Consider the following 26,929-nt stretch of genomic DNA (forward strand, 5'->3'; position numbering starts at 1 on the left):
CACTTCAAACACTGTAAATAATATCTGTCGCATTCACGCAAACAATAACGCGGGTCATATGATGTTAAGTGTTTACCGCATAACCACAAATGTATGTAACGACTTTTTGAGTTATTAATTAAGAAGAGTTGACGAATTGGAAAATATTGACATATTTTTCCGACCCTACTTAAGTAGGAAAAAGGAAAGGAGATGATGATAATGATGAATAAGTAGTTAGAAGCCTGAAGAATTTGTTTTTGAAAAATTTTATCATCAAGCTTATACGGATAAACCTAAAGTTCAGATGATAAAGTAAATAAACGACACCATTCTTAGTCAAATATATAAGGTTAGTATTTTTGTACAACCTCACGATAAATGAATGGTCTTACTGCGAAATAAAATGTAACCAAACTAAAAACGAATATGCAATTTATATCATAAATAAAAAACTATTACAAGTGATGTGTTTAAATTTAGTAAATTACCTAATGTTAGGCTTCTTGCCAGGGTTGAACGAGTTTCCATTTCCTTCCAAATCAAACTACTAGTAGTCGCAAACAAATGTACTGTAACTTAGGATAAGTTCTAAGTTGTGCTGTTGTTAGCTATGAATGCAAATAATGCGTGACTTTTTAAGCGTAGTTTTTTAAAAATCGAATAAAACACTCAATTTGCACCATATATTCAAAATTTTTATTGGCCGTTACCATTTACATTTTAAAGATAACTTCATGTTAATGTTGTCCGCGGCTCCGTCTCGAATGGTTCATTCGGAAGGTCCAATTTTACTTTACTTTTTCGAGCATTTCGGCTTGTATCCCACGAATTATAACAATGAATGGAATTAATTTCTAAGATTTTGTACAACTGTGTTAATATGAAACCAACATTCTAGAATATAAAAGCAAGGCCGTAGACTATTTTGAAATTCAAATAAGCCAGAGTACGCCAATCCTAGAAACTGGGTAAAACAAACCGAAAGCTGGGTATTTGGTGGACGTTAATCAAACTAGGTATAATGGCGCGAGCCAAACGGGTCAGGCGGTAATAACTAGAGTCAATACAGACTACACCGCGGGACTCTCTGCGGTAATAAATGATTGCGGTCTCACATTTTCATCGAAATAATTACCAAATTCAAATTCATTTCATACGTGGCTTGTTCCAACCAACCAAATGTTCATGTTCTATGAGTCTGTGAGCTTCTATACAAAAGCAGTAAGTTTCTTACCTCATGCTTAGGTTAGAAATAAAGAAACAATTTTAAAATAATCGTTTTTTCTTTCTTTCTATGAAGTTTGAACCGCAGTGGATTCGGAAGAGCAAGTTTCATGGGACTCTCAGCTATCCAGGTGTTGGTTAAATGTCATCAACCCATATTCGGCTCACTGCTGAGCTCAAGTCTCCTCTCAGAATAAATTTGGTTAGGCCAATAGTCCACCACACTGGCCCAATGCGGATTGGCAGACTTCACACACGCAGAGAAATAAGAAAATTCTCTGGTATGCAGGTTTCCTCACGATGTTATCCTTCACCGTTTGAGACACGTGATATTTAATTTCTTAAAATGCACACAACTGAAAAGTTGGAGGTGCATGCCCCGGACCGGATTCGAACCCACACTCTCTGGAATCGGAGGTAGAGGTCATATCCACTGGGCTATCACGACTCTCTGGTTAAATGTAACGTCATTTTTTTCTCAAGATATCATGTGAATTCGTACCCAAATCGTAAACACAAGCCTCATAACTTCATGGACCTGCCACTGAACTCTCCACTACTGACCCATAAGTTTGATCTTCAATCGCTGGGTAGCCACGAATTTAAGTGACTAGCGACTAAGGATATAAGTCATCAAAATAAGTCGAGGAAATTATAATAAAATTAAGAATGGTCGAGAAACGTCGTTAAAGTCTTCTATTTTCCAAAGCCACTGAAACCAAACGCTATGATATGGTAAAACTAAGAACAAACATCGCTAAAAGCTAACGCTTTTATAGCAAAGTAAAACAAAACACATGAAAAAATATCAATGCGGTTTAATATCAAACAGATGCCCATTCAATAAAGGTTCAAGTCAAATAACAAGTTCGCCTTGAACTCACCGGAAAAATAATATTATATTAATGAAATAAATCAATCCCTCATGTTTATTTTCCCCTCACGTACTAAGAGAGTTTTAGTTTTTCCGTTCTCAATTCCGTATCACTCCATTGAAATGCGAAGCGAAAAAGAAAGAAAAGCTGTGTATCTTACAGAGGCGGGATTTTAGGGCCCCTACACGACCTATAAATAATTTAATTAAAATCACTTTGTATAATTTATTTTTATTAGCGGACGACCGCGACTTCGTCCGCGTGGATTTCAGCTTTCTCACAAATCCCGCGTGAACCATGGATGTTATTATACATATAAACCTACCTCTTAAATCACTATATCTATTAAAAAATCCGCATCGAAATCCGTTGCGTAGTTTTAAAGATTTAAGCATTCATAGGGACAGAGAAAGCGTCTTTATTTTATACTATGTAGTGATGCTTCATAAAAAAGAAAAAGTGGTTATCAGCCTAACTAAAAAAAGAAAAAGAAGTTATCAGCCTATTTTAATGGTCCACTACAAAGCCAAGCTTCTCTCCCTATATGAAAAGGGATTTAGAGCTTATACCTACCATGGTGTCTCAATGTGGGTTGGTGAGCGATAGTTTTGACCTTGTAATTATCAATATCAGTTGGTAATTATAACGACAAGAATCGACGGCTTCGCGTGCTCTCCGAGGCACAGTGGTCTAACACCATCCACTGTCTAACTCTTGACCGATACTGATTTTTTCTTTAAATAGAGAAGATCAACATTTCATACTTCAACCCTTCATATTTCTGATGATCATAGACTACATCACATTTTTTATTCTTGTTTTTAGCGTCGTGACACCAAATATTAGTCACTTTATTTTACAGGTTCACGCATAAGTTGTCTCTATCTTTGACGGCCTCCGTGGCGCAGTGGTATGCACGGTGGATTTACAAAACGGAGGTCCTGGGTTCGATCCCCGGCTAGGCTGATTGAGATTTTCTTAATTGGTCCAGGTCTGGCTGGTGGGAGGCTTCGGCCGTGGCTAGTTACCACCCTACCGGCAAAGACGTACCGCAAAGCGATTTAGCGTTCCGGTACGATGCCGTGTAGAAACCGAAAGGGGTGTGGATTTTCATCCTCCTCCTAACAAGTTTTCTCCTTTCTCTTATACTGTTACTCGGCAATCTGTCATTCGACATTGAGCCGTTCGTCTGTTGGTTAGAGGTTATGGGTCATCAGAAGGAGTAAGTCCATTAACAAATCTCCTATTATGCTGTATTCTAGCTATTTTTCTTGGCTAGATTTTGAACACTGTTGCGTTTCAGTCTGCAAAAAAGCAGGCTGCCGTCTCCTTCTAGATTGTTTGCCAAGTCATTGACATGCATTGCTAGTCGCTCCTGATATTTGATACTGTAGCACTGTATTTCCTGTCTGACTGTCTTAACATTAAGATCACTTTGGATATTCTTGTTACTTATGTATGGCGGGATGTTAAAAAGACATCTTAAAGCCTTGTTTTGAAATCTTTCCAGTATCTCAATGTTACTTGTACTGGCTGTTCCCCAAAGTTGTATACCATAAGTCCAGATCGGCTTCAATATAGCTTTGTATACTGCTAACTTGCTGGTACTATTCAGCTGAGACTTTTTGCCGGTCAGCCAGTACAGGTTTCTTAATTTTGTGTCAAGCTGTTTGCGCTTAGTCCAAATATGCTTACGCCATGTAAGCCGTCTGTCAAGATGCATGCCAAGATACTTAGCGTCATCTGCCTGAGGAAGCTCTTCATTAAAGAGTTTTACGGGTGGACATGTTTTTCTGCGAAGTGTAAATGTAACATGTGTGGATTTACTTTGGTTTGCTTTTATACGCCATTTTGTTAGCCAATCTTCAATCTCATTTAGATGGATTTGCAGGTTCAGTGAAGCTGCTTCCGGATTTTCGTGTACTGACAGAACAGCGGTATCATCGGCGTATGTTGCAGTTGTAGTGTTTTCTTTTATAGGCAAGTCAGCAGTAAACAGAAGATATAGTACGGGGCCCAAAATGCTTCCCTGTGGGACACCAGATTCAATATTGTATAGCGGCGATACTTCATCTTGGCATTTAACTTGGTAGCATCTATTATGCAAATAAGAATCTAGAAGGCAGTGGAATGAGTGTGGTAGGAGCTTTTTTGTTTTATATAGGAGCCCTTTATGCCAAACTTTATCAAAAGCCTGACCTATATCTATAAAGACAGCAGAACAATACTGTTTGTTTTCTAGGGTTCTGCTAATGATGTCTACTAGACGGTGAATCTGTTCTACAGTGCCGTGGTGAGAACGAAAACTAAATTGATGGGTTGGAATTATGTCCTGTAAGTAAGGTAGAAGTCGGTTGAGTAGGACTCTCTCAAATAATTTTCCTAGTATTGGAAGAAGACTTATTGGTCTGTATGATGACGTCTCCTGGGGTGGTTTACTAGGCTTTGGGACCATGACCACTTGTGCGATTTTCCACTGGCTAGGGAAATGACCTAGTCGAATACAGGCATTAAAAATAATAACTAGGAGCATGATTCCTTTGTGTGGCAGTTTTTTTAACAACATATCATCTATTTGGTCATATCCTGGAGCTTTTTTGCCTTTGAGATATGTAATGGCTCGAGTAACTTCTTTTGGAGAACAGCTATTCAGCGGCAGGCACATTTGGAATGGAGTTTGAAGATATGTATGTACTTCGCTTTCATGAATTTGATCTAAGCTCTGATGGGGTGTAAATACACCATTTAAATATTCTGCATATTCTGTAGCTTTTTCTATATTAGATCTAGCCCAAGTTCCATTTCGCTTTTTAATTGGTGGTACATGAGTGTTAGGTCGCTTCATCTTCCTGGTGGCTTTCCATAGAGAGTAGTCTGTACTTGGTGTAGGTGTTAGTCTCATCAAGTAATTTTGTAGGTTATCATTGTTGTATGTTTTAATAAGATTTTTTAGTTCCGCCGAGGCTTCATTAAACGCCTTTTTGTTACTTGGGTGTCTTCTATGGTGCCAAGATTTTCTAAGGTTTCGTCGTACCCTAACTTGATCTTTTATGGCTTTTGGGTAAATTTGAGCCATGATTTCAGATTCTTTGAGAAATGGGGTAGACTCTTGAGCTGCTGTGTGTAAAAGGATGTTTAATTCTTCAATATTTTGTTCAATGTCTTGTTCTGTTTTCAATGGTACTTTTAGATTTATCTTAGAGGAGATTACTTGTTGGTATAGTTTCCAATTTGTTTTTCGATTGTACAATCTTGGGACAGGTCTACTATATAATATTTTGCTGCTATAATTTAGAATTACAGGAGTATGGTCTGAAGATAAATCTATGCAGGATTCTACTTTTAGGTAATTGCAGCTAATCCCCTTCAAAACATAAAAATCTAGAAGGTCTGGAATTTTATTAGGGTCACTCGGCCAGTATGTTGGAGTGCGCGTTGATGCATATTCTAAACAAGAGCTTTTCAATGTTTTATACAACTGACGTCCTCTAGTTGTTGTTAGTCTCGATCCCCAGTACGTATGTTTGGAATTCCAATCCCCTCCACATATGAATCTAGGGCCAAGAGTAGAGAAATATGTGTTAAAATCGTCAGAAGTTACAGTATGCCTGGGAGGGCAATATACAGCTGAGATAATGATGTCTGTCTTATTGTTTTGTATTTTAACTGAGGTGGCTTGAATTTTTTCTTTACAGAAAGCTTCCATTTCAAAATGCTTTATGTTTTTTCTTATAATTATTGCTGTTCCTCCATGAGTGTTTCCTGATGGGTGGTTTGTCATGTATGTTACATAATTTTTTATTGCTATGTAAGTTTTAGCTGTTGTTCTAGTTTCACTTATTAGTGCTATATCAATGCCTTCAGTATTTAAAAATACCTCAAGTTCAAGCTGACGTTCTCTCATCCCATTGGCGTTCCATGTAACTATTCGCAGATTACCTATTTTACTTGGTTGGTTACAAGAGCCTTGAAAAGTTGGACCATTCGATCCATCATGTTGTCCATCATTTTAGTCATGACTTGCTGAAATTTGTTAAACATAGTGTCTAACATTTTTCCTAGGCTGTCTGTTTCATATGAAACAGTATTGGTTGGTCTTGCATTTGGTTTTCTTGTGAATTCGTGATCCCGTTTTACAGCTTCAGCATAGCTGTCGGGGTTAGTAGAGGTATTGTAATAGTTTGGAGAAGTGGTATGCACGGTGGATTTACAAAACGGAGGTCCTGGGTTCGATCCCCGGCTAGGCTGATTGAGATTTTCTTAATTGGTCCAGGTCTGGCTGGTGGGAGGCTTCGGCCGTGGCTAGTTACCACCCTACCGACAAAGACGTACCGCCAAGCGATTTAGCGTTCCGGTACGATGTCGTGTAGAAACCGAAAAGGGGTGGATTTTCATCCTCTCCCTAATAAGTTAGCCCGCTTACATCTTAGACTGCATCATCACTTACCATTAGGTGAGATTTTAGTCAAGGGCTAACTTGTAAAGAATAAATAAGTCTATTTATTTTACTGTCTATGCTTATGCTGTGTTGGGAGTAATAAGATTTTTTTTGAATCAATCTTGTAGTGTAAAGGAGTCCTTAATAAGCAAGCAAGGCCGTGTTATCGCGACCATGATGAATCGAGGGAAGGGACGGATCAAGCGCGTAGTACGGAGTAAGCGGGTTTTAAAAGAAATGGATTGCGGCCATCCATTTCACTAAACTTAAGAACTTTTTAAGTACACTTCTTGGAAACTTTAAGAAATATTGTCCGGAATTAGTCCATTAAATTTTATATTTTAATAGATGATACTTTTATAACGTAGGGTAATTAATGGAAGTAATTAATGGACTTTTTTAAATGGATTGTACCTAATTAATGACGGTGTATGATTTGGGAAATTAAATAGGTATCCTAACTCCTGTATCTTAAAGTAAATATTTTACTATTTTTTAATAATAGTATGGATAGTAATTTAATTTTTGTCTTTGAAATATATGTATTAATATAGATGTAACTAATCTATAACTTTTTCTTAGATATCTTTGGCAAGCTGTTGCAAATTTGCTGCTCGTAATTTGGTTCAATATTAAATTGAAATCATGAGTGTTTGATATTTACCGACAATACCAGATTTAAACAGTGAAAGATATAAGCATGGCGCTGGTGTTGACTTTCTCAAATAAACTGACATAAATATAAAGCTTCTCTATTAACCATTAAGGTTTAAAACTTAAAGCCACTTGGCTAGGACTGAAGAGGGTTGTTTTACTGTTGACAAGGAGAGCGAGGGTGAAGCGAAAGAATATTGTTGAGTAGATTTTTAGCTGCCGCATTAAGTCAACGTTAAATAACTAGTGCATAGCTGGTCAAAGTACATCAAAATAGCTCAAACAAAATCAATAAAAACCACAAAACACTGGCTAAAATAACACGCAAACAACTGCGGTTATAGGAATGAATGTTTCACTTAATTAACGCCGGTGTAACGGTTGGGCAATCAAATATAATTAACAATGCATAAATGATTTATTTTGCTATTCTCTACGAAAACTAACTGAAATTTTTCCAATAGGCAAAGATATCCGAATTAAACATAACTACTCAACGTAAGTTTAAAGCATTAAGCGAAGGCTCTAGTCAGTGTAAGTCAAATTTTCGATTATTTATAAAAGTTGAAAGTTTATCTTCTCATACCTTCCACCCTTAGGTAAATACGGTAGACAGACTTAGACCATAATATGGACTATAGTGGTTTTAATATTGTAGGTAGATAAGTTATGTAAAAATAAAAGTCTTCTTCTGGATCCAGTTTTAAGGGATCCGTACCCAAAGGGTAAATCTAGATCATTACTGAGATTACGCTGTCCGTCCGTCCGCCTGTTATAAGGTATCATGACCTGTGATAGGTAGATAGTTGAAATTTTTATATATTATGTATTTCTGTTGCCGCAATAAAACAGAATATAAATAGCTAGCTGACGCCGCGTGGTTCCCATTCCCATATGAATACGGGAATAATACATAGCCTATAGCATTCCTCGATAAATGAGCTATCTAACACTGAAAGAAATTTTTAAATCGGACCAGTAGTTCCTGAGATTAGCACGTTCAATCAAACAAGCAAACAAACAAACTCTTCAGCATATAATATTAGTAAGGGGATTCCCATGCAACAAACGTGATATTTTTGCCGTTTTCCTAGAAAATTGGCCGTATCTTTCATTATTTTCGTCTTTACGCCAGACATTTAAAATATAAAGTACAAGTATATATAAGTAGTACACCAGACGTAGCAACTTGTGACAGGATAATAAATTCGTTCAGCATGAACCAATATGACAGACAAAAAAATATGTATGGACAAATAGACAGTATTTATCTAAAAATGTTGTATAAACTAAGCTAAAAAAATAGGTTAACCTAAAACAAACAAAAACTAACAGCGCATAAACAAAACTACAAATCCAGAGGTAAAATATCGGTCCAGTATATTACAACTATAAATTACTGAAAGCGTATAGAAACAAAAATAACGATTCGTTGAAATCCATTGGGGACAAAATGTAAACAACGATGGTACATAACCAGTGTCTCAGTTTACTAACTATACAGTTGGAAAACGAAATCGATATCGTAAATTAGGTTTACCTGACACTTATAAAGCAAAATCCGACGTTGCACGAAAGTGTGGCTGAAAAAGTAACTAACTTATGTATCTCTGTATGTATATGTGTAAGCTAAATATCTTTATTTAAAGATAGACAACTCAATAAACACAATTCATCGTTTAACCACATTAGCTACAGGGTTACGAGCCGATCTCAAAATTCATTTCTTGCGACCGCTAGACAGATCATACACACTGGTTTGTCGTAACACAGCCTGTGTTAACCTACCTAGTTGAAGAAGATAAAACAATATTTATTTCTTGTGGGAAATGTTTAAAAATTAAAAAAAACATCTTAATAACATTTAACCTCATCTTCCACGGGACACCTAATAGATGAAATGAAAAACATCTATGTCCGCACTTACATATACAAATATAAAGCTTAGGGTGACGCCAGGTTAACAGTCGATCTAACTCTCCATACATTATATGATACTTCATATTATAAAAATATATAGTTTTCAAAATACTTACTACAATCTATTTGAAAGAATATTTTCGCGTTTTAGATTACTATTCGATTTTTTAACCAACGCTCTCATTGCTAAACTGCGATGCTTTTGTACAACGGATTAATTCTTTTACAGTGCATACAAGCTACGCTTTCCGTTAATCGTGTGGATTGATTTGCTGATGTGACGTCACAGTCTATAGGTTATTTTTATCCGTTTCCATGAACACGCTTTTACTTCACTGATACTGAATTTTTATTATTATTCGCGATTTATTCTCATTGGTCGCTTAAAAACCCACGCAAATAGTAGAACTGTTTGGTTAAGAAAAAACTGTTAAAGTAAAGGTTATCTGTGTAGGCCCAAGAAACGCATCATGACATAATTATCTCGTGAAAATAAAAAGATATAGTCGACAAATATGGGCCCAACCGGTAATATCGCTATCCCTTTCGTTGCGATGGGACAAAATTTTCAATCTATTGGTCAATATCATTTTGTCTTCAGGAGATATGTCTAGGCAAACATTTTAGGCATACAGGATGACAAGTATTGGTCTAAAGGAGAAGAGAAACTAGGTTAGAATATGTTGTTGTCATGGTTAGAATATTGATTTGATTTTGATTTTGATTCTCTCATCTAGCTTATCTTTTAAAATCATAACAAAAAATATAGAAAACAGTTTCACAATAACTTACTCTCTGGTGTGGCAGTTTGTCTAAAACCCGTTCCAATATCGTTTTTATTCCGAATCCATCGGCTGTCATCAATCAAAGCTTTTCAATTAACGCGTGAATGCAGTGCGGAACGTTTGGGCTTTGTGTTCTAACATTAACGTTTTCATTTCTAGTTTCGCGTATAATGGTATTAGATTGTTCGGAATACTGGAACATATTGAAGGAAAGATAAAACTCTACTGTACTGATATGTAAATTGCGATGCGTGGTGTTAGTTAGATTAAGACTTAAGTCTAAGATTTCCATACTTCGTGAGAACTAAGCACGTACGATAAGAAGCTTATGAATGAAATGATTATATGACGGGGTATAATACCTTCTTAGTTTTAGAGAAGTTTGTCGTCTGTCTATCAGTCTGTTTGTCAAAACTTTGTCTATTAAAATCCCTCGAAACTGTAAAAAATAAAATGTACTTATAAAATTACGTTCCATTCATGTCAAATACTTTTACACTCTACTGCACTACAGAGTAACTTCTCGTAGTTCCATTGTAATATTTTTTTTATAATTAGGTAAATCAATGTGAATAAAAATGTTACGCAAAGTAAAGCCCATTTTTATTCAAATTCCTTTCTAATGTGTTGAATCAAATACGATTACATTTCAATATCAACGTGTTCTCTATTTCAAGCGAAAAATACTGTCGACTATTTGAAATCTTGACTTTATTCAAATTCGTATGATAACGGAAAAGAAAAAGCCTTTTGTATTTGAAAAGGCTTAGAATTGGAAAGACCCGAGCAGTCCTTATCTCAGTCGTGGGGTCTAAAGGAAGGGGTGAATGAATTTATGTCCAAAAACCTTTCAAAATATAATACGGACCGATTCATTTTTCTTAAATTTATGACGGTCTTCAAAACCCCGAGGTATTTCAGAAATTAATGAATAAAAAATATTGAATTTTTGACTAATTTATTCACGGTTTATAAATTGTTTGTTATAATTAAGTTTTGAAATAGAGCATTGTTTTGAAATGTGCCGAAAATATACCATATTACACTTTGTTTTAGTTACATTTTTCCTAGCCTTTCAAAATTAAATGAAATCAATGTTATTTTTATTTGGGGAGACGGCTTTTAAAGAACTCAAATGAAAAATTTTGGAACACTATCGTAGTAAGTGGTTTACTATTTGTACGAACCACGTTATTCATTCCCGGAATAGGACCTAATTTAGAATACTTTTTAGTTATAAAGCATTAAAATACGTAACACGCAATTAACAATCAAACAGACAATATTTTATGAAGCCAACATTTTGCGAGTGGTCTGTAATTGGAAAGGGCGAAATCATTCGGCAAGCGCAAATTTTTGGAAGGAATTCTGTCCTTGGGAGGAAATTACATTTATACGAAGTGTGAACAGCGATGAGTGATGCGAGTAAGAGAAGACATATTCGGTTCTCACTACGTTCAAAATTTTACTTCAATAAAATTGTTTATCAATAGTACCTACCGTGGTCTTTGGGGTATGATTTAGTATGACCGTAACCTGCGTATATACGTATACCTAAACGCCTGACACAGCTGCTGAATATGCTCAATTTCTTAAGCGTCGTAAATACTCGTAATATATAACATTCTAAATAAATACTTTATGATGCTTGCATGTGGGGACAAACAATTCTTATTTATTCTTAATTCTTACTTACGGGCAAAATCTATCAAATCTTTGTCACCGCATGACGTGGCAACATAAAGTATTTAGTTAGAAAGTTATATAGTTAAATATTGTGATACTTATTTTTCTTTTTTAGTTCTTTATGCTTAAGCAGTTAGGTTTTTTATTTTTATAATAATGTATATTTTATAATTTATTCATTAATATGTAATTCTATAAAGGTCAAAATGTAAACCAAGTCTATTGTTTACTATCTGAATAGTTCTACATATTTAATTATCAGCCGATGGACGATCTATTATAATTTTATAATAGGTACATACCATCACTGAGACCCTATGAGGTCGTATTTGGAAACTGCAGGGTTTTATAGATCTCGTCATTTATTCATTCGATTATAGTTGAACTAATAATAATTGATGTTTCAGATATCACAATAATCAAAAATCCGTGTGATTGTGTACTAAATAATAGACCATGCGGTCCAGTACTTTAGTAAAACCATTTTGTAGCTTATAGAACAGCGTTCTGGACTTTGGGGGAATTAAATAGGAATGGATGTATTTGCTCTCGACCCGCGGACACGTAATTAGATGTTGTGACAAACGACGGAGACGTATCACTTTCATGATAACATTTCTTTTTGCCGGGCTGTTTAGAGCAGTGGTAATTATTGGTAATTTGGGGAACTATTATATCTTTATATCGTTTTTTATGCCGAAATCACTTTTGATGTCGCGGGCGTCCGCTAATACTCATTAAAACGATATTTAATTTTTTTTTTTGTTTCTGATTTAAATTGAAAAAATTAACTTTTCAATATATTGAAGCAAATGAAGCTACGGTAACACTTTTGATTTGAAAGTTTAGATTTTTATGACTCTTTAAATTCTTAATTACCATACAAACGTTTTCCAAAAATAAAATGAGGATTATGTTGAAAATACCAGTACGCTGTACAAATATAATGCATTTAGATTTTTTTATCTTGTTCATTTACCTACATGAACATTGAATATTAAAAATAACATTCCAAAATTTATCAAACCAACGAAATAACTCTTGATTATTAAAGAGGATTATTCCTCTTTAATAATCAAGAGTTATTTCGTTGGTAATAGCAAAAATAAAAGTCTAGACATAATAGTTATTGTAGACAGAAAATGCCTTTTTTTGTTCCTAAAAATTGTTATTTCAAACGTAATATAAGAAGCGGCTGGAATGGGTCAGGCTATTTAAAAATCAAATCAGATGGGGGTTTTTATATACTTGGTTCTCGCCATCATTATATTACTTGTACCATTCCCAAAAAACAAGCACAGCAAACGTGGATCGTAACACGCAGTAACAAAAGCCTAACAAAAAAGCGGGCAAAATACAAAAAATACCTTTTTCGAAGCATTTCGTAATATCGACGGGAGAGCGAATTTTTTTGGTCCTCTTTGTTACCTTTACGGTTGTTCATGTCACAGATTAGAAATCACACAAAATTCAAAACATTCAATGATATTTTTTCTTTGAAAGGGTCCAAATCAAATTTGCAATATTATTATTTACCAGCTTAAATACGTATATTTGGCTATACATTTTTACAAGACAATAGTTAAAGAAAAATAAAAAAATATATTAATACGCCATCTAATATTCATTTGTAACCACCCAACATGCTGGCGCCATTAATTATTTGTATGGCAAGGCTTCAAAGGATTAATATAACTGCAATAATTATTATAAAAAAAACTGCTAATAAAATATATTTTTTTTATTTTATTCAATCTCCGTTTTGGTGCGGCAAAATTTTAATAATAGGGCTTTGTATTTTAATAAAAATTTAATAAAATACAATTTTTATTAAAAGTATTTTAGTAAAAATTTAAAAAAAAAATGTGTTTAAAATCATTTCAGTTATTAAATTATTATCGGCAGCATCACGAATGGCTGTATCACGCATGTGTTATCGGTTGGGCGACTTTCAAACTGTTTGATTGGTAAACTGTGGACGTGAACCTTAGCAAAGTTCGATATGTCTTTGGTATTCGTTATCGTTGCTAAAGGTCTAGTGGAATCCGGATCAAAAGATAATCCTTGTGTAACGACTACAAACATTTGTAACTTATTTGAGGATACCATTCATATTAATATTTAGAGGACGAATGTGTGTCCTCTAAACATTTTTTGTACCTCAAAAAAACGGAACGGAACTAAGTGGTCCTAAAAGATTACTTTGTTGTACATCTATCTGTTTGTCTGGCTGTCAAGACTTTAACCTTAACTCTAAAAGAGGTTTTGAAACAGTTAGAGCCACTTGAAGCTGTGAAAAAAAAAACTTATATATTAACGAAAGATTCAAATTAGTACTTTTTTTATTTTACTCGCTTATTTCTTTTTCTATCGATTAAAACGAATTAGATGCGGACAAAGTCAGGCGTCTGCATATTATATAATATCAATCTATACAATTAAGAAGTATTAGTTACCTTGGGCAGGTGCGTAAATGTTCAAATACAGACAATCCTCCGACTGGTTCGTCAGGAAAGGCAATATTCTCTTCAGGTATTCTAATCTCCCTTTTGATATCCTTTTCAGCACTGCTGTCTCATTCCTAATGTCAGGTAGTACTTGCGGACACACCGGACTGAACTCCTCCGCGATTTTGACTCCTGACCACTGCGCCCCTGACACCGGGGGCATGAACCTCAAGGTCCCGACCGGTGGTGAAGCGTAAGGTATACCACGGAAAACTTCTACTGGCTCTAAAAATCTCGATTCTGGTGTCACAATAAAACCTCTAATATCACCGTACTTAGTCCGAACTACACGAGAGCTTATTAAAGGTATATTTTTGTCTTCCATGGTATCTCCTTTTACAGTCCTCGAAGTGAGTGCAGGCAGCGTTACGAAGTGGAGTATGATCAGCATTAACATCTTTCCAGAACCAACGGTCGGGGTGTTTCGCTGGTCTCGATGCTATAATTCGGCCATTTTGTTTATATAAACTCGCCGTCGGACCGTTCACCGGGTTATCTGTAACAAAATGGAAATCTTAATGCCGTTGAATTAATGGTATTGCTTATTGAGGGGGTTATTGCCGTTTTTGAGTCTCTTCAAATTTATTCCGTACAAATAAACTGATTTTACGTAACTTAACAGTTTGTGTCGTAATAATGAATTATATGGGTATTTTTATTTAAAAATGAGACTATTTTGTGGATATAACAATGCGATTTGATTGCAAGAAATAATGGATTGTCAACTTTTATAAAAGGGTTTATCTTTATATACCTAAGTCGTCAATCCATTAAAAAAGTTTGATTTAAAGGGTAATTTTTTTCCACGAGACAGAACATTATAAAAATTATGAATTTGATGATTGAAGTAATCTCAAGTTAATTTTTACACCAGCTATACTGGTCAACGCACACATTAACTGGGTCGCTGCAATGTAAGATGAAAAAGAAACGTCGCACAGTATATTGAGTAGGTTTTAAAATGTTTTAGCCATGAAAAGAATATTCCTCTTTTACATTTTCTGTAATATTTCAAACCATCGTGTTTTGACCCACTTTTATAACAAATCGCTGTTGAAATTCATCGTATGTTGTTTAGAGCTTAGCGTAAAATATAGGTTTATTTTTAATACAATATTTTTTAGACCGCATTTTGGACCAGCTGAGTTATTACAACTATTACAAAATGCCCTCAAACTTTTGTTTATCGAGACATAAAAACAATTATACTAAAACCGATTTATTTTTTTCATCCGGCACATTGAGATATGTGTGTGATAGTTTCACAAAGATCGGTTCAGCGGTTAAGCTGAAAATTCATTTTACATTTATTATTTTTGTTTTCAGTATCAACCTGAAACTTTGACGAAGTCAAAAGTATAATTTTGCAGTTAAATATGGCAATTTTAGGCTTAAATCTTCAACTCTTAGTCTGACCTACAACCGTAATGCTAGAATAGAAAGGTCAACCCCCAAAAAACGTATTAAAAATACTTTAGGGTATTCATCTCTTTTGCATTTCTAAAACGTTTCAACCATTACGTTTTGACCCATTTTTGTGACAAACTGCTTTCGAAACTCGCTCTCATGTAGCTAAAGAGCTGATGGAAGATTTCAAGTTACCATCTTTTTATGATTCCCTAGTGGAAATTACCACGGACTTATATTTAATTAGACGCTTATTCATTCAACAACATGCATTTCTTTATATATATATATTTCTCTTATTTTTTTACTCAATTGCTTAAAGTCCTGTTGTGTTTGTGTGTATTGAATGCTTGTCACATTTTTGTGAATGCTTGTCATTCCAAAAAGGAGGAGGTTCTACGTTCGGCTGTATGTATGTTTTTACGATTTAATCTCTGTCTCTCTGTATCATGCATCTGTTCAAGCACGCACTGTGAAGTTTTGTAAAGTGTAATTAGTATTATTACTGGTCCCAAATAGTTACAAAATACTGCGATTTTGGATAATAATTTTTGTAATGTTATTTTTTATTAAATAAAATATTTTTTTATTAAATAAAAACTAACATTGCATTACTTAAATATATCCCACCAGCTCTTGGCGTGACGTATGTAGGGTTTGTTTCCGGGTTGCGACCCCGTAACGTAAACGTGGAATTTGGAATTACATAAAACTGTCAAGAGATCGCAGCGCTGCTGGGGTGCGGCGTGTTTGGGTGATGTTTGGGTGATGTTTTATTTAACTTCGCTGTACCGCTGTTTGTGTTGACGGAAACGTTTTCGGCCTTAATTTTTACCCAAATTAGAAAGGGTTGAGATTTTAACATGCAATTTATGTTGCGCATATTCAAAACAAAACCAGCCAAGTGCGAGTCGGACTCGCGTAAGGGTTCCGTACCATTATCAATAAAAAGAGCAATAAACACGTTTATTATATGGGAGCCTTCTTATTAAATATTTATTTTATTCTCTTTTTTAGTATCTATTTGTCATTATAGCGGCAATATAAATACGTCAGTTGAGAAAAATATCAGCTGACTAACTATCAAGGTTATTGAAATACAGCCAGCTGGCCTATTTATTATTTTGGTCTTTAGCAACCTATTATAATAAACATCAAATCAATTGACAAAATATCATTTACCTACTGTGTGATATGCACCAGTAAGAACCGGTAGACATTTTTACAAAGAATCTCAATTTCGTATATGTCAACTGGCATACATCAAAAATAGTGAATTAGCCTGCTGGTGACAGACGGACGTAGTTGTCGTGATGAAGCCTAACCTTTACCACTTTGTCTCATCTATATAAACTGTAGCTAGTCGTAGTAATTCGTAGCAACATTCGTAGCAAACGCGTAGCTGTATCCTAATATTGTTTGTAGCCTAATAACTTAGGCTATTGTAAAGGCGACCTTACAGAGCGACATAGTCCAAAATGGACTCAGCTCCTTAAAAAAAAGATTTAAAAAAAAATAGGCCTTTGACAGGGTCAGGCCCGTAGACAGAGCAAGTAAGAGACGCATTAGCGACATTCGTTCTCTCAAAAAAAGAAAACAAACTTGGACTTACTCAAGTTTCGGAGGCGTTATACCAAAAAAATACTAGGCTTCTACTAATAATTTCTTAGGCTTGAAGGGCACAGCATGATCCGAAGCTTCGCTAAACACTGGACCAGCTAAGTAGCAAAATTGGACTATAGTTTTATGAAAAACCAGCTGACGGCGTCAGCTGGTTTCACCCGCGTGGTTCCCATTCCCGTAGGAATACGATAAATGGCCTCTCTGACACTGAAATAACTTTTCAAATCGAACCAGTAGATGCGTTCAACCAAACAAACTCTTCAGCAATATAATTTTATAAAATATACTCAAAAAAATATAGTTTTAATAACATGAGAGAGATGTCACTGTTGGTACAACGTCGGTTTGAAAATATTCGTGTATATATTTCGAGCTGGATTTTATTTTGCGACCAAAACAAGTTCGGAAGCTCAAACAATTTTCCAGCGTAGGAGATTATGCATTATCCGGGTCATACTGGGGCCATGTATTATTCACACTCGGTCGGCGCTGTCTCCCGTTACGCTAAATATATGCACTGTTTATCATCGGTAACGTAACACCGTGAAAGATGGCTAAGCGTTTTTGGCTCCAAAATACTCGCGCGGGAATTTTAAAAGCATCTGCGGTGCTGAACGGCTTATCGCCCGATGCCTTTTTTGGAAAACCTGCGATTTTTGGGGTGAGAAATATTCAGTCAATTTTATCTGTATTGATTTCAGAATGAGTTTTTGTATAAACTGGTGATATCAAACGCATACGTCCTGTTTCAGTAAGACTCTACACTGATAAGAGTATTGTAAAATTAAAAAGATTTTCGGGATTTTTTGTTTGTTTGAACCTAGGGAACTAGTTGTTTAAATTGAAAATTTTGTTTAAACGAGAGAGGTAACGTGTTATATAACATACCGTAACGTAAACATAACATAATGCTCAATGGAAGCGGATCATTAATACAAAAATAGACAAAAACGGATAATGTTTATGTACAGATATACACTAAGCTATTGTCTAAATAAAAGTAGTTTAAGAGATACTCCAAACTTTAATCTTTGTGATAATTTTCATCCAGATCAGTAAAGCCGTTATGCTATGATTGAGATAATAAACATTCATTACGTCCAATCTTTTGCATTTAAATAAATAATAATCAATTGTTATAGATTCTAAATGTTAAGTGTAGATACAATGTTCTAATATTGTAATTGCTCAAGGTACGTGCTATGTTCTTCGACTTGGGTGATAAGGTGTTATGTAACCATTATTCTGAAATACAGTTTCATCTTATAAGGCACGTACGCAAGATCTTGCCCTACTTTTTCTTTTAACGATAGGTATAAGGTACCTATATGTATTTTTTGTACCGCTTTGTGTACGTATGTGCGAAAGTAGCTGCTAAAAATAATTACTGAAATGAGAAGGTACTCGACGAATAAGTATTCAAAGATGCAGGCTATTTTAGGGTTTTATTACTTTACTAGCGAACGCCCGCAACTTCATCCTTCATTGCTTCAGTAGCTGCAGCGTAAAAGAGGAACAAACAGACTTACACACAAACTTTCGCCTTTATAATATTAGTGTGATAACGAACTTCGAGACTTGCTTTTTACCCGTATATTTCCCACTCCCATAGAAATACGGAGACAAAATATATGTACAGTCTGTAATACTCGCTGACAAATTAGCTTTCCATTGGTAATATAATTTTCAAAGTCAGTCCAGTATTTACCTACCTACCTACCGACCTACAAACAAAACTTTTCAATATCTAACTAGTTTAGATGATATTTGCAACGGAAATCTGAGTAGTTAGAGTATGCTAAATACCATTACGCCATTTAACTCGTCCTTCCTGATGCAAGTTATTTATAGCGAGAATTTAATCGAATTCAGGCAAAGTCGGTCAGCCGTGACGTCACACCGGCCACCGTCCAATATAACGTGCATCTACGTCATACTAAAGTTAGCAGCCAAGTTACACTAGAGAGAGCTAAGTCAACTCAACTGTTGCTTGCTGATCAACCAAGTAAAACAAATTCAAAATACGAGCCAGTTAAGTTTCTTTTGAAAATATTACATGTTTTAATAATATTATGTTTAAGGGCGAAGGGGAAAATATGACGTGATAGCCCAGAGGAGAGGAGACTTAAGCTCAGTAGTGAGCCGAATATGGGTTGATGACGATGTTTAAGGGTTGATTTTTTTTCATAAATTTTTAATAGTGTTTTTTATTTTATACTGTTAAAAATTAAAAAAAAAAAAAGAACTAATAAAGGAATGAGAGTCAATTTTGTTTCATATAATAAGATAATAGTTACGTGATAGCCCAGTGGATATGACCTCTGCTCGATTCGGAGGGCGCAGGTTCGAATCCGATCCGAGCCGGGTTAAGTGTATTAAAAAAAACATCACGTGACTCAAACGGAAACCTGAGATTTTTTTTAATTATCTACGTGTGTAAAGTCTGCCAATCAACGTTAGACCAGCGGGGTGGAATAAGGCCTAACCCTTCTCATTCTGAGAGGAGACTCGTATTCAACAGTGAGCTGAATGTGGGTTGTTAACGATGATGATATACATTATAAAGTAAAAGTAGAATTTAGTTTTTACCGAATTCCAAAAATTAAGGGTTCATACTTGACATTGACATTGATGTAGATGGATCGATTTATTCAAAGTTACCGTACAACGCTAAACAAATAAGTATATACGTACATTAGCCATGGTAACGGGGCTGGCATCAAAACCCAAAGGTCACGGGTTCGATTTCCATATGTTATACTATAAAATCTGTAATTGGTTTATCTTTTCCGATTTTTATGGAGTAAAAAAAATATTTAAATCGTGTGGTAACTTCATAGAACAATTTTATGGGATATTTGTTATTAAAATTACCTACCCAAGTCTGGAAGATGGCTTGGAAGGAAAATTCCCTACTAACATGATTCGCATTCCCCATCTTTTCTCCGACTCCAACACTATGATCATGATCAAGGCCCAAGTGCCATTAGTTACAAGTTGATATTAGTTAAAACTAAATGTAAATTCAAAGTAAAAATAAACGAATATTTGAGGGTAGTAACATAAATTTTCAGTCCAACGGTTGTATCTCGCGACATCGCTGCCGGTCGCAAAACTGATATCGTCATACTGTTGTTACTGTAGGTACAGTTTAAAAATAAACTGCAATACTATAAATACTAGTTAAGTTAAATTACAAATATTGTTATAAAATACCCCCATTTCCCCCCAACGGTCAATAATTTAAAAGAAAAAAAAACTTTATGACAGAAATCACTTTTTTAAGAATGGCAAATAATTGTAATAATTTCTTCGCTTAGCAACAGATTCATTTTCAACGCACAAAGTTATAGTTACCTTCTTTCCAAAAATCACAACAGAGTTTTCTAAAAGACTACTCAATATTTAATAGTTTACAGAGTAAGTAGTAGTAGTAGTGTAACTTTCTTTAAAACTCGTAAAGATAATAATCGGTCTGCAATTTCCTACATCTCCTGTAATTGTTAGTCACAGGGGCGTTAGGTGCCATGGGTATTTTGGCTCAAAACGAAAGTCTGAAATGAGACGCACTTAAATAGTGGCATATTCCTTTGAAACTTTGCTTCTGCGTTCGCCTAAGCCTAGTGACACATGTTCCTAACGATTATACAACAAATACGCAGCCAGAAAAAGAAATCGTGATAAGCAAGCTCAGCACAATAATTACCTCAAGCATTTCATTTGTTTCTCCCAACGCAAGCCCGATCAATATGCTATCTCCGAGTTTATACCCCACATTGGGATACAAGAGTCCTTTGTCGCGACGTTTTACGACATTGTATGTTTATCTGAGCTAAATTTATTGCGCCAATAACACGGGGCGCTACGGGCTAGTATTCTCGGTTAGTATCTTTGTTAGGATATTATCGAGCGATTTAACGTGGCCTTGTGAGACGATATTGTGCGAATGTGTTTTTGTAACCGTGCCGTGTTTGTTTATTAGAAAGACTAGCAGACACCACGCTGTTTTACCCGTTTGGTTCCCGTTTCCGTAGAATAACGGGGATAAAAAATATCTCTTAGCACTCGGGGATGGTATAACTTCCCAACAAAATCGGTTCAGTAGTTTCAGAGTGTATTCAATGCAAACAAACAATCAAATCTTTCCTCTTTGTAATATTAGTAGAAGTAGATTAATGGTAAAACAAATAATGTTCAAAATCGATTACTAGTAGCCAGAGCTTTTTGTAATAGAGCTCATCTGGTGAAGTACTATCACCAATCCCATGCTTATTTCTGCCCTAAAGCAGCATTACTGTGTTCCAGCCTAAAGGACGTGGTCTCCGGTATGATTACGGTACATGAGGCAACTACTACAACTATGCATCAAGTTGACGGGCCCAGGGCAGTATTTTGTTGGGCTGCTGCAAACTTACATGGCCAAGTCTTACTCTGTGTAAGGCCAATGGTATTCCACTTACCGTCGGGTGAGCCATTTGCTTGTACTGTCAATTTATTATAGGTTAAAAATAATCATTTACCCATTTGGAACCCTTGTAACTTTAATTTCAAGTTTTCGACTAAGTATCACATTACCTGACGTTTCAATTTTGTATGAATTTTGACTTTGATTGGGCATTGGGCCATCGTGGTGGACTATTAGCCTAATACCTCTCATTCTGAGAGGTGACTTGTGCTCAACAGTGAGTCGAGTATGGGTTGTTATTGATGACACTATAATTACAGAGAAGAAAAGAAGTGTATTTTGATTACAACAGAATTATAGATTTACTGTAGACTTAAAACACTTGCTTGCATTAAAGCGATAGCTCGCAATCCTACATAGCCACTGACCCCGTTTAGTGCTGGATTGAATTTCACATATTCGTAGTCTGGGTCAGTGTTGCTCTACCAACGTAATTGATTAATTCGGTCGTTCTAATAAGGCTAGATACGCTCAATAACAGACTTCAAAAAACCAGAGCGTAGTTATAGATACTTTAGTATTGGTGTCCTATTTTACTGAGTTGAAGGCTAATTCACTTATTATTATTTATTATTCGTTATTTGATGTATGTTATTTGACATAAAAGAAATTGAGATTCTATGTAACGAATGTCATCCGGTGCCTACAGACAACCCTTCGTGGATATCATTTTAATATGTTGTTAATTAAGTAAATAGGCCAATTGGAATCTAGTTTTAATTTGACATCTCTGTACATTGTACAGTGGCGGAATAAGGAGCAGGACTAGTAAGTAGTAAGTAGACAGGACTGGTAAATCATTATGTTGCAATTTTATTGACAGATTACATCTAATTATTATGATGGATGTCACTAGGGGCGGCAATAATTTAACAGTTTATTGGCCGCAAAGGAGAAACCCCGTCTCCAAACAAGCTCGGGCCCAAATTATACAGATCTCTAAATTAACTATATATTAGGACAATTAAGGAGGCCTGTTTTCAAAGAAATCTATATTTGCCTAGTCAGTTAAATTACTATCAGTTAAGTTACATGTGGACAAGAATTCGTAGACCTTTGATATAAAATTCAATGCATTACCTGTGTCTAACTAGCAACCGACAGTTTGAATAAAGAATTGACACTTACTTGACACATCTAATCAAATTATGACAATAATGATATTTGACAGTGACATCTCACTCATTGCTTGACTTTGACAGCCGCGTTTGCAAAGACAACTGTCTATCAGTGAACACTGTCGTCGTTATCAACCCTTATTTGGCTCACTACTGAGCTTAAGTCTCCTCTCAGAATGAGAGAGGTTAGGCCAATACTCCACCACGCTGGCCCATGCGGACTGGCAGACACGCAGAGAATTAAGAAAATTCTCTAATATGCAGGTTTCCTCACGATGTTTTCCTTCACCGTTTGAGACACGTGACATTTAATTTCTTAAAATGCACACAATTGAAAAGTTAGAGGTGCATGCCTCGGACCGGATTCCCACCCAGCTTTCCCAGATTCCCACCCAACCCACACCCTCTGGAATCGGAGGCAGGGGTCATATGGGCTATCTGTGAAAATAATGAAATCAGCTTATGTTCCCTGTTGGCTAATAATATTTCGGCTAAGATTTGTAGTAATTTAGGAAAAATATACAAGATTTTTAGTACATCTTTCATTTCTGTATCGTTATGAAAAGTGAGTCCATTTTCGGGCATCTCATTTATAAATCCGCCAATGCTAAAATACTCTGAACATTAAACGTAAAAGTTTGATTTCTCTTATCATAACTAAGCCTTATCTTGTGATATAACGCTAAAATGCGTCATTAATTAAGTTATGCGATAGACGTTCGTACAGTTGAAACAGCCGCATGCATGATAGCGATAGCTGGCAATAATGCGTAGCTATTGACCCCGTTCATTGCTGGATTGAATTTGAAATATTTTTAATTAACGTTGCCAAGTTGAATGGAATTTGGACGACCTATTTAGCGAAGCAATTTGTTTATTTGCTTTTCAACGAGATACGAGATTTGAATAGTGTATTAAACCTCAAAAGAATTTTAATAGTAGTTAATCTCTTTGTGATAAAGCTTGTGCGGAGAGGTACTACTAACTTGCTTATTTTGACCTCCAGGCAGTATTTTCAGTTATGGGAATCGAACTTACTGCCTTGGATGTAGTTGACAGTTTCAGTACCCACTGCACTTGACGGGGTGGCGTCAAATAAAATATTATATTTGATGATTATTATTTTAACCTACAGTTATTAAATTATAGGTTATTCTTTATCAAAACTGGTTATTTTTGTTTAATAAAATTTAATTTATCTAATCCTTGTATACGTAAAGTAATTTTATTTTATTTTTAAACATAATGTGAAAATACAAAGTTACCTACACAGAAGACATATCAATATTATGGTATACGGTCATCAATTTGAAATTGTAAAAGCGATATCATTTCACAATCAAATTCCAATCCGGATTGTGACTAATTGGGACTACGACCGCGTTACGCGATTGATACCCAAAGGTACTGATGGGAGGGTTACATCATTAACATACATCATTGAGAAAACGTCATTAAAATGGGGAAAAACGCCGCGTTTTCCGATATTAATACCGCGTTATTAATTTCAAATCCATCCTGAAAGCCTATTAAATTTTCATCGTCCAGCGGTAGGGCAGAAATACATACATTATTAATGAGATATACGGGCAGAAATCGTAAAAACGTTTCGACGGCCGCCCTGGGTTTAATAATAAATTTTGTGGAATCCGTTTTTGCGGATGCTATATTAAGGCTTTTTCTACAGGAAATTGGGAGTGAAATGACTATTTTTTGTTCGTATTTATGGTCCGGTTACCGATGCTGCACAACATATTTTATTTACATGCATACCTAATAATTATGATTTCCAAAAGTATTCCTCGTAAAGTAAGTATTGCATTTGTTTAAATTATTCGATCGTTGTTGACGAAATCATTTTAAACAAAGGATAACAAAAAGTCCTCAGCCAAAAAGCTGCTTGTGAATGCTTTTCGATGAGTCTCGAGTTCGTCTTTACCAGTGACATAGGGACGTCAATTGAAAATGAAAAAAAAAATAATATTCCCTCATAAAACTCTTATCACAAAAGTAAAGCTTGCAGTTTTATTGGACTCGCTCCAGGTTTGGTTGCTATTTTCTTCTCATAGAGCTCCGAGGCAACAAATTTTCAGTCGTGTGTATATTTAATACATTAATTGTAAATTCTTTATATCACAGAGAAGCCTCCATTTGAGCTTTGCCAAAAGAAACGAAGACTAGATTATTAATCTTAATCAACTTACACAACACCGCTGTCTTGTTTAGTCCGAGTGAGAAAGAATAATCAAATAGCCTTATTAATTATTTTCTTTATGAACAACTGCAAATTAATTATTCCATTATTCTCTTGTTTTAGAGTGTTTGCGAGAATATAAATGTAATTAGTAGCAAATGTTTTATAATATTACCACTTAAGAGTTTATAGTGTTTCTTATTCAAAGACAATTTACCACTTAACTGTAATAATAATAATAATAATAATAATAAGCCGTTTATTCCCAAATCACACAGATCACATAAAATTATACAATACAAACAATTAAAAGGATAAAAAAAAACTTAAAACTAACTTAAATTAACTGAACTTAATTTTAAGATAATGAATAATTATTGTAGGTTAATATTATTAATTAATTGTTGTTGTTTATTTGGGTACCCATTTTCGGGTAAAGGCCTCCTCCATCATACTCCAATGTGCTCTATCTGCAGCAATCCTCGTCCATGTATGACCTGCGATCTCTTCGATATCGTCTCTCCAACGAGCGTGCGGTCTGCCTCGCGGCCGGATGTGATCACGCGGCCACCAATGTAACACTCTCTCGCTCCACCGACCATCTCTAGTGCGCGCCACGTGACCTGCCCATCGCCATTTTAGTTTGCACGCCAGTTCTGCAGCATCGATCAGCTTTGTCTTTTTCCTTATGTCAACGTTCCTTTGACGGTCGCTGAGTTTAAGGCCTAACATGCTGCGCTCCGTCGCTCTTTGGAATTTTTGTATTCTATCAATAATACGTTTGGTCAAAGTCCACGTTTAACACCCATATAAAAGTGTAGGAAATATTGTGTTTTCCATTGCCTTCTTTTTCAACGATAGAGGTACTTAACTGTAATACAACTGATTATTATCATAATAAGTGACGATACAGGTTTGAAGGCACACGATGCGTTGCGGCGCCGAATCTCAAAGATTTTACTGTATCGGCCATCAAACGTTTGTGTCAATCAATGGTAAATAAACAGTCCTTTTCCGAACTTGGCTTATACAACGCCATTTGTATCGCGCAGAAAAAATAAACAAACAAAAAGTGATCACCAAAACGTAAAAAGCTACCAACCGTAAGCCAATATCCATTCATTCGTATTCGCTTAGTAATGACGGTATCGATTCTGAATCGAATACGCTTTGATTAACGATGTATTCGTTAATCGAGACTCCGTTAATGACTCGATACTGAGTAATGGAGTCGGGATCAAATCGCGTGCGAATGGCCACTGATAACGGTTGCGGGATGTTTCTGAAACGAATCTAAAAGCAAATCTAACGTAGCTACTCGTATTTCTGTTGATTTACTCAATATTTGCACTGCATCTCTGTTTGTTATAACGGTCTTCTAGTTTTCCACTTTATTTATCACCATAACCTAACATGACGTTTCGTTTTTTTAAACCTACCACGATGCTCCAATGAGGGACTACGGGCTCGGGGTTATTAGTCACCTAAGCCCGTCAAATATTAATGATAATGATCGGAACCGATTGCTCAAAGTGGTCCCGAACCTAGAACCTCTTGATTTGATTTTTTTTTATTCTATACAAGTTAGCCCTTGATTACAATCTCACCTGATGGTAAGTGATATCGCAATCTAACTTTTTAGGGGGAGGATGAAAATCCACAATCCTTTCGGTTTCTACACGACATCGAACCGGAACGCAATCTACGAGTATATAGGCTAACCATCGAGCCAACGATAACTGGCTTATCCTGTATAAATAATAGAACTTGAATTTGAAATAACCCTACTAATGTATCTACTACAAAAAAGTTCCATAGTACATGAAATGTGCGAACCGTGGCAAACTGGCAAAGATTAAATTAAAAACTTGGCAGTGGAATTTGAAGTATAATTTAAAGTATAGAGATATTAAATATAATATTCACGGTATACCGTTTTAATATCCGGTATCAGAATCAGGAGTTTTACATTTTTGTTTGAACGCCATAATTTTATTATCTATCCAGGTATACTGTCACTTGTCTCATGAGTTAGTTTGTCATAGTATCAA

General features: G+C 35.4%; 1 protein-coding gene across 2 annotated transcripts in view; it reads right to left on the bottom strand.

The window, feature by feature from the left end:
* Nucleotides 1-26,929, bottom strand: part of LOC112044580 (neuroligin-4, Y-linked) — a 118,035-nt gene that overhangs the window by 53,157 nt on the left and 37,949 nt on the right. For both annotated transcript variants that reach the window (XM_024080452.2, XM_024080451.2), the window contains exon 2: nucleotides 14,021-14,567. In XM_024080452.2, coding sequence (XP_023936220.2) covers nucleotides 14,021-14,468 — 448 coding nt within the window. In that variant the 5' untranslated portion in view covers nucleotides 14,469-14,567. The remainder of the gene's footprint in view (nucleotides 1-14,020; nucleotides 14,568-26,929) is intronic.

This window comes from Bicyclus anynana, chromosome 4, assembly GCF_947172395.1.
Source record: "Bicyclus anynana chromosome 4, ilBicAnyn1.1, whole genome shotgun sequence".
Classification (NCBI taxonomy): Eukaryota; Metazoa; Arthropoda; class Insecta; order Lepidoptera; family Nymphalidae; genus Bicyclus; species Bicyclus anynana.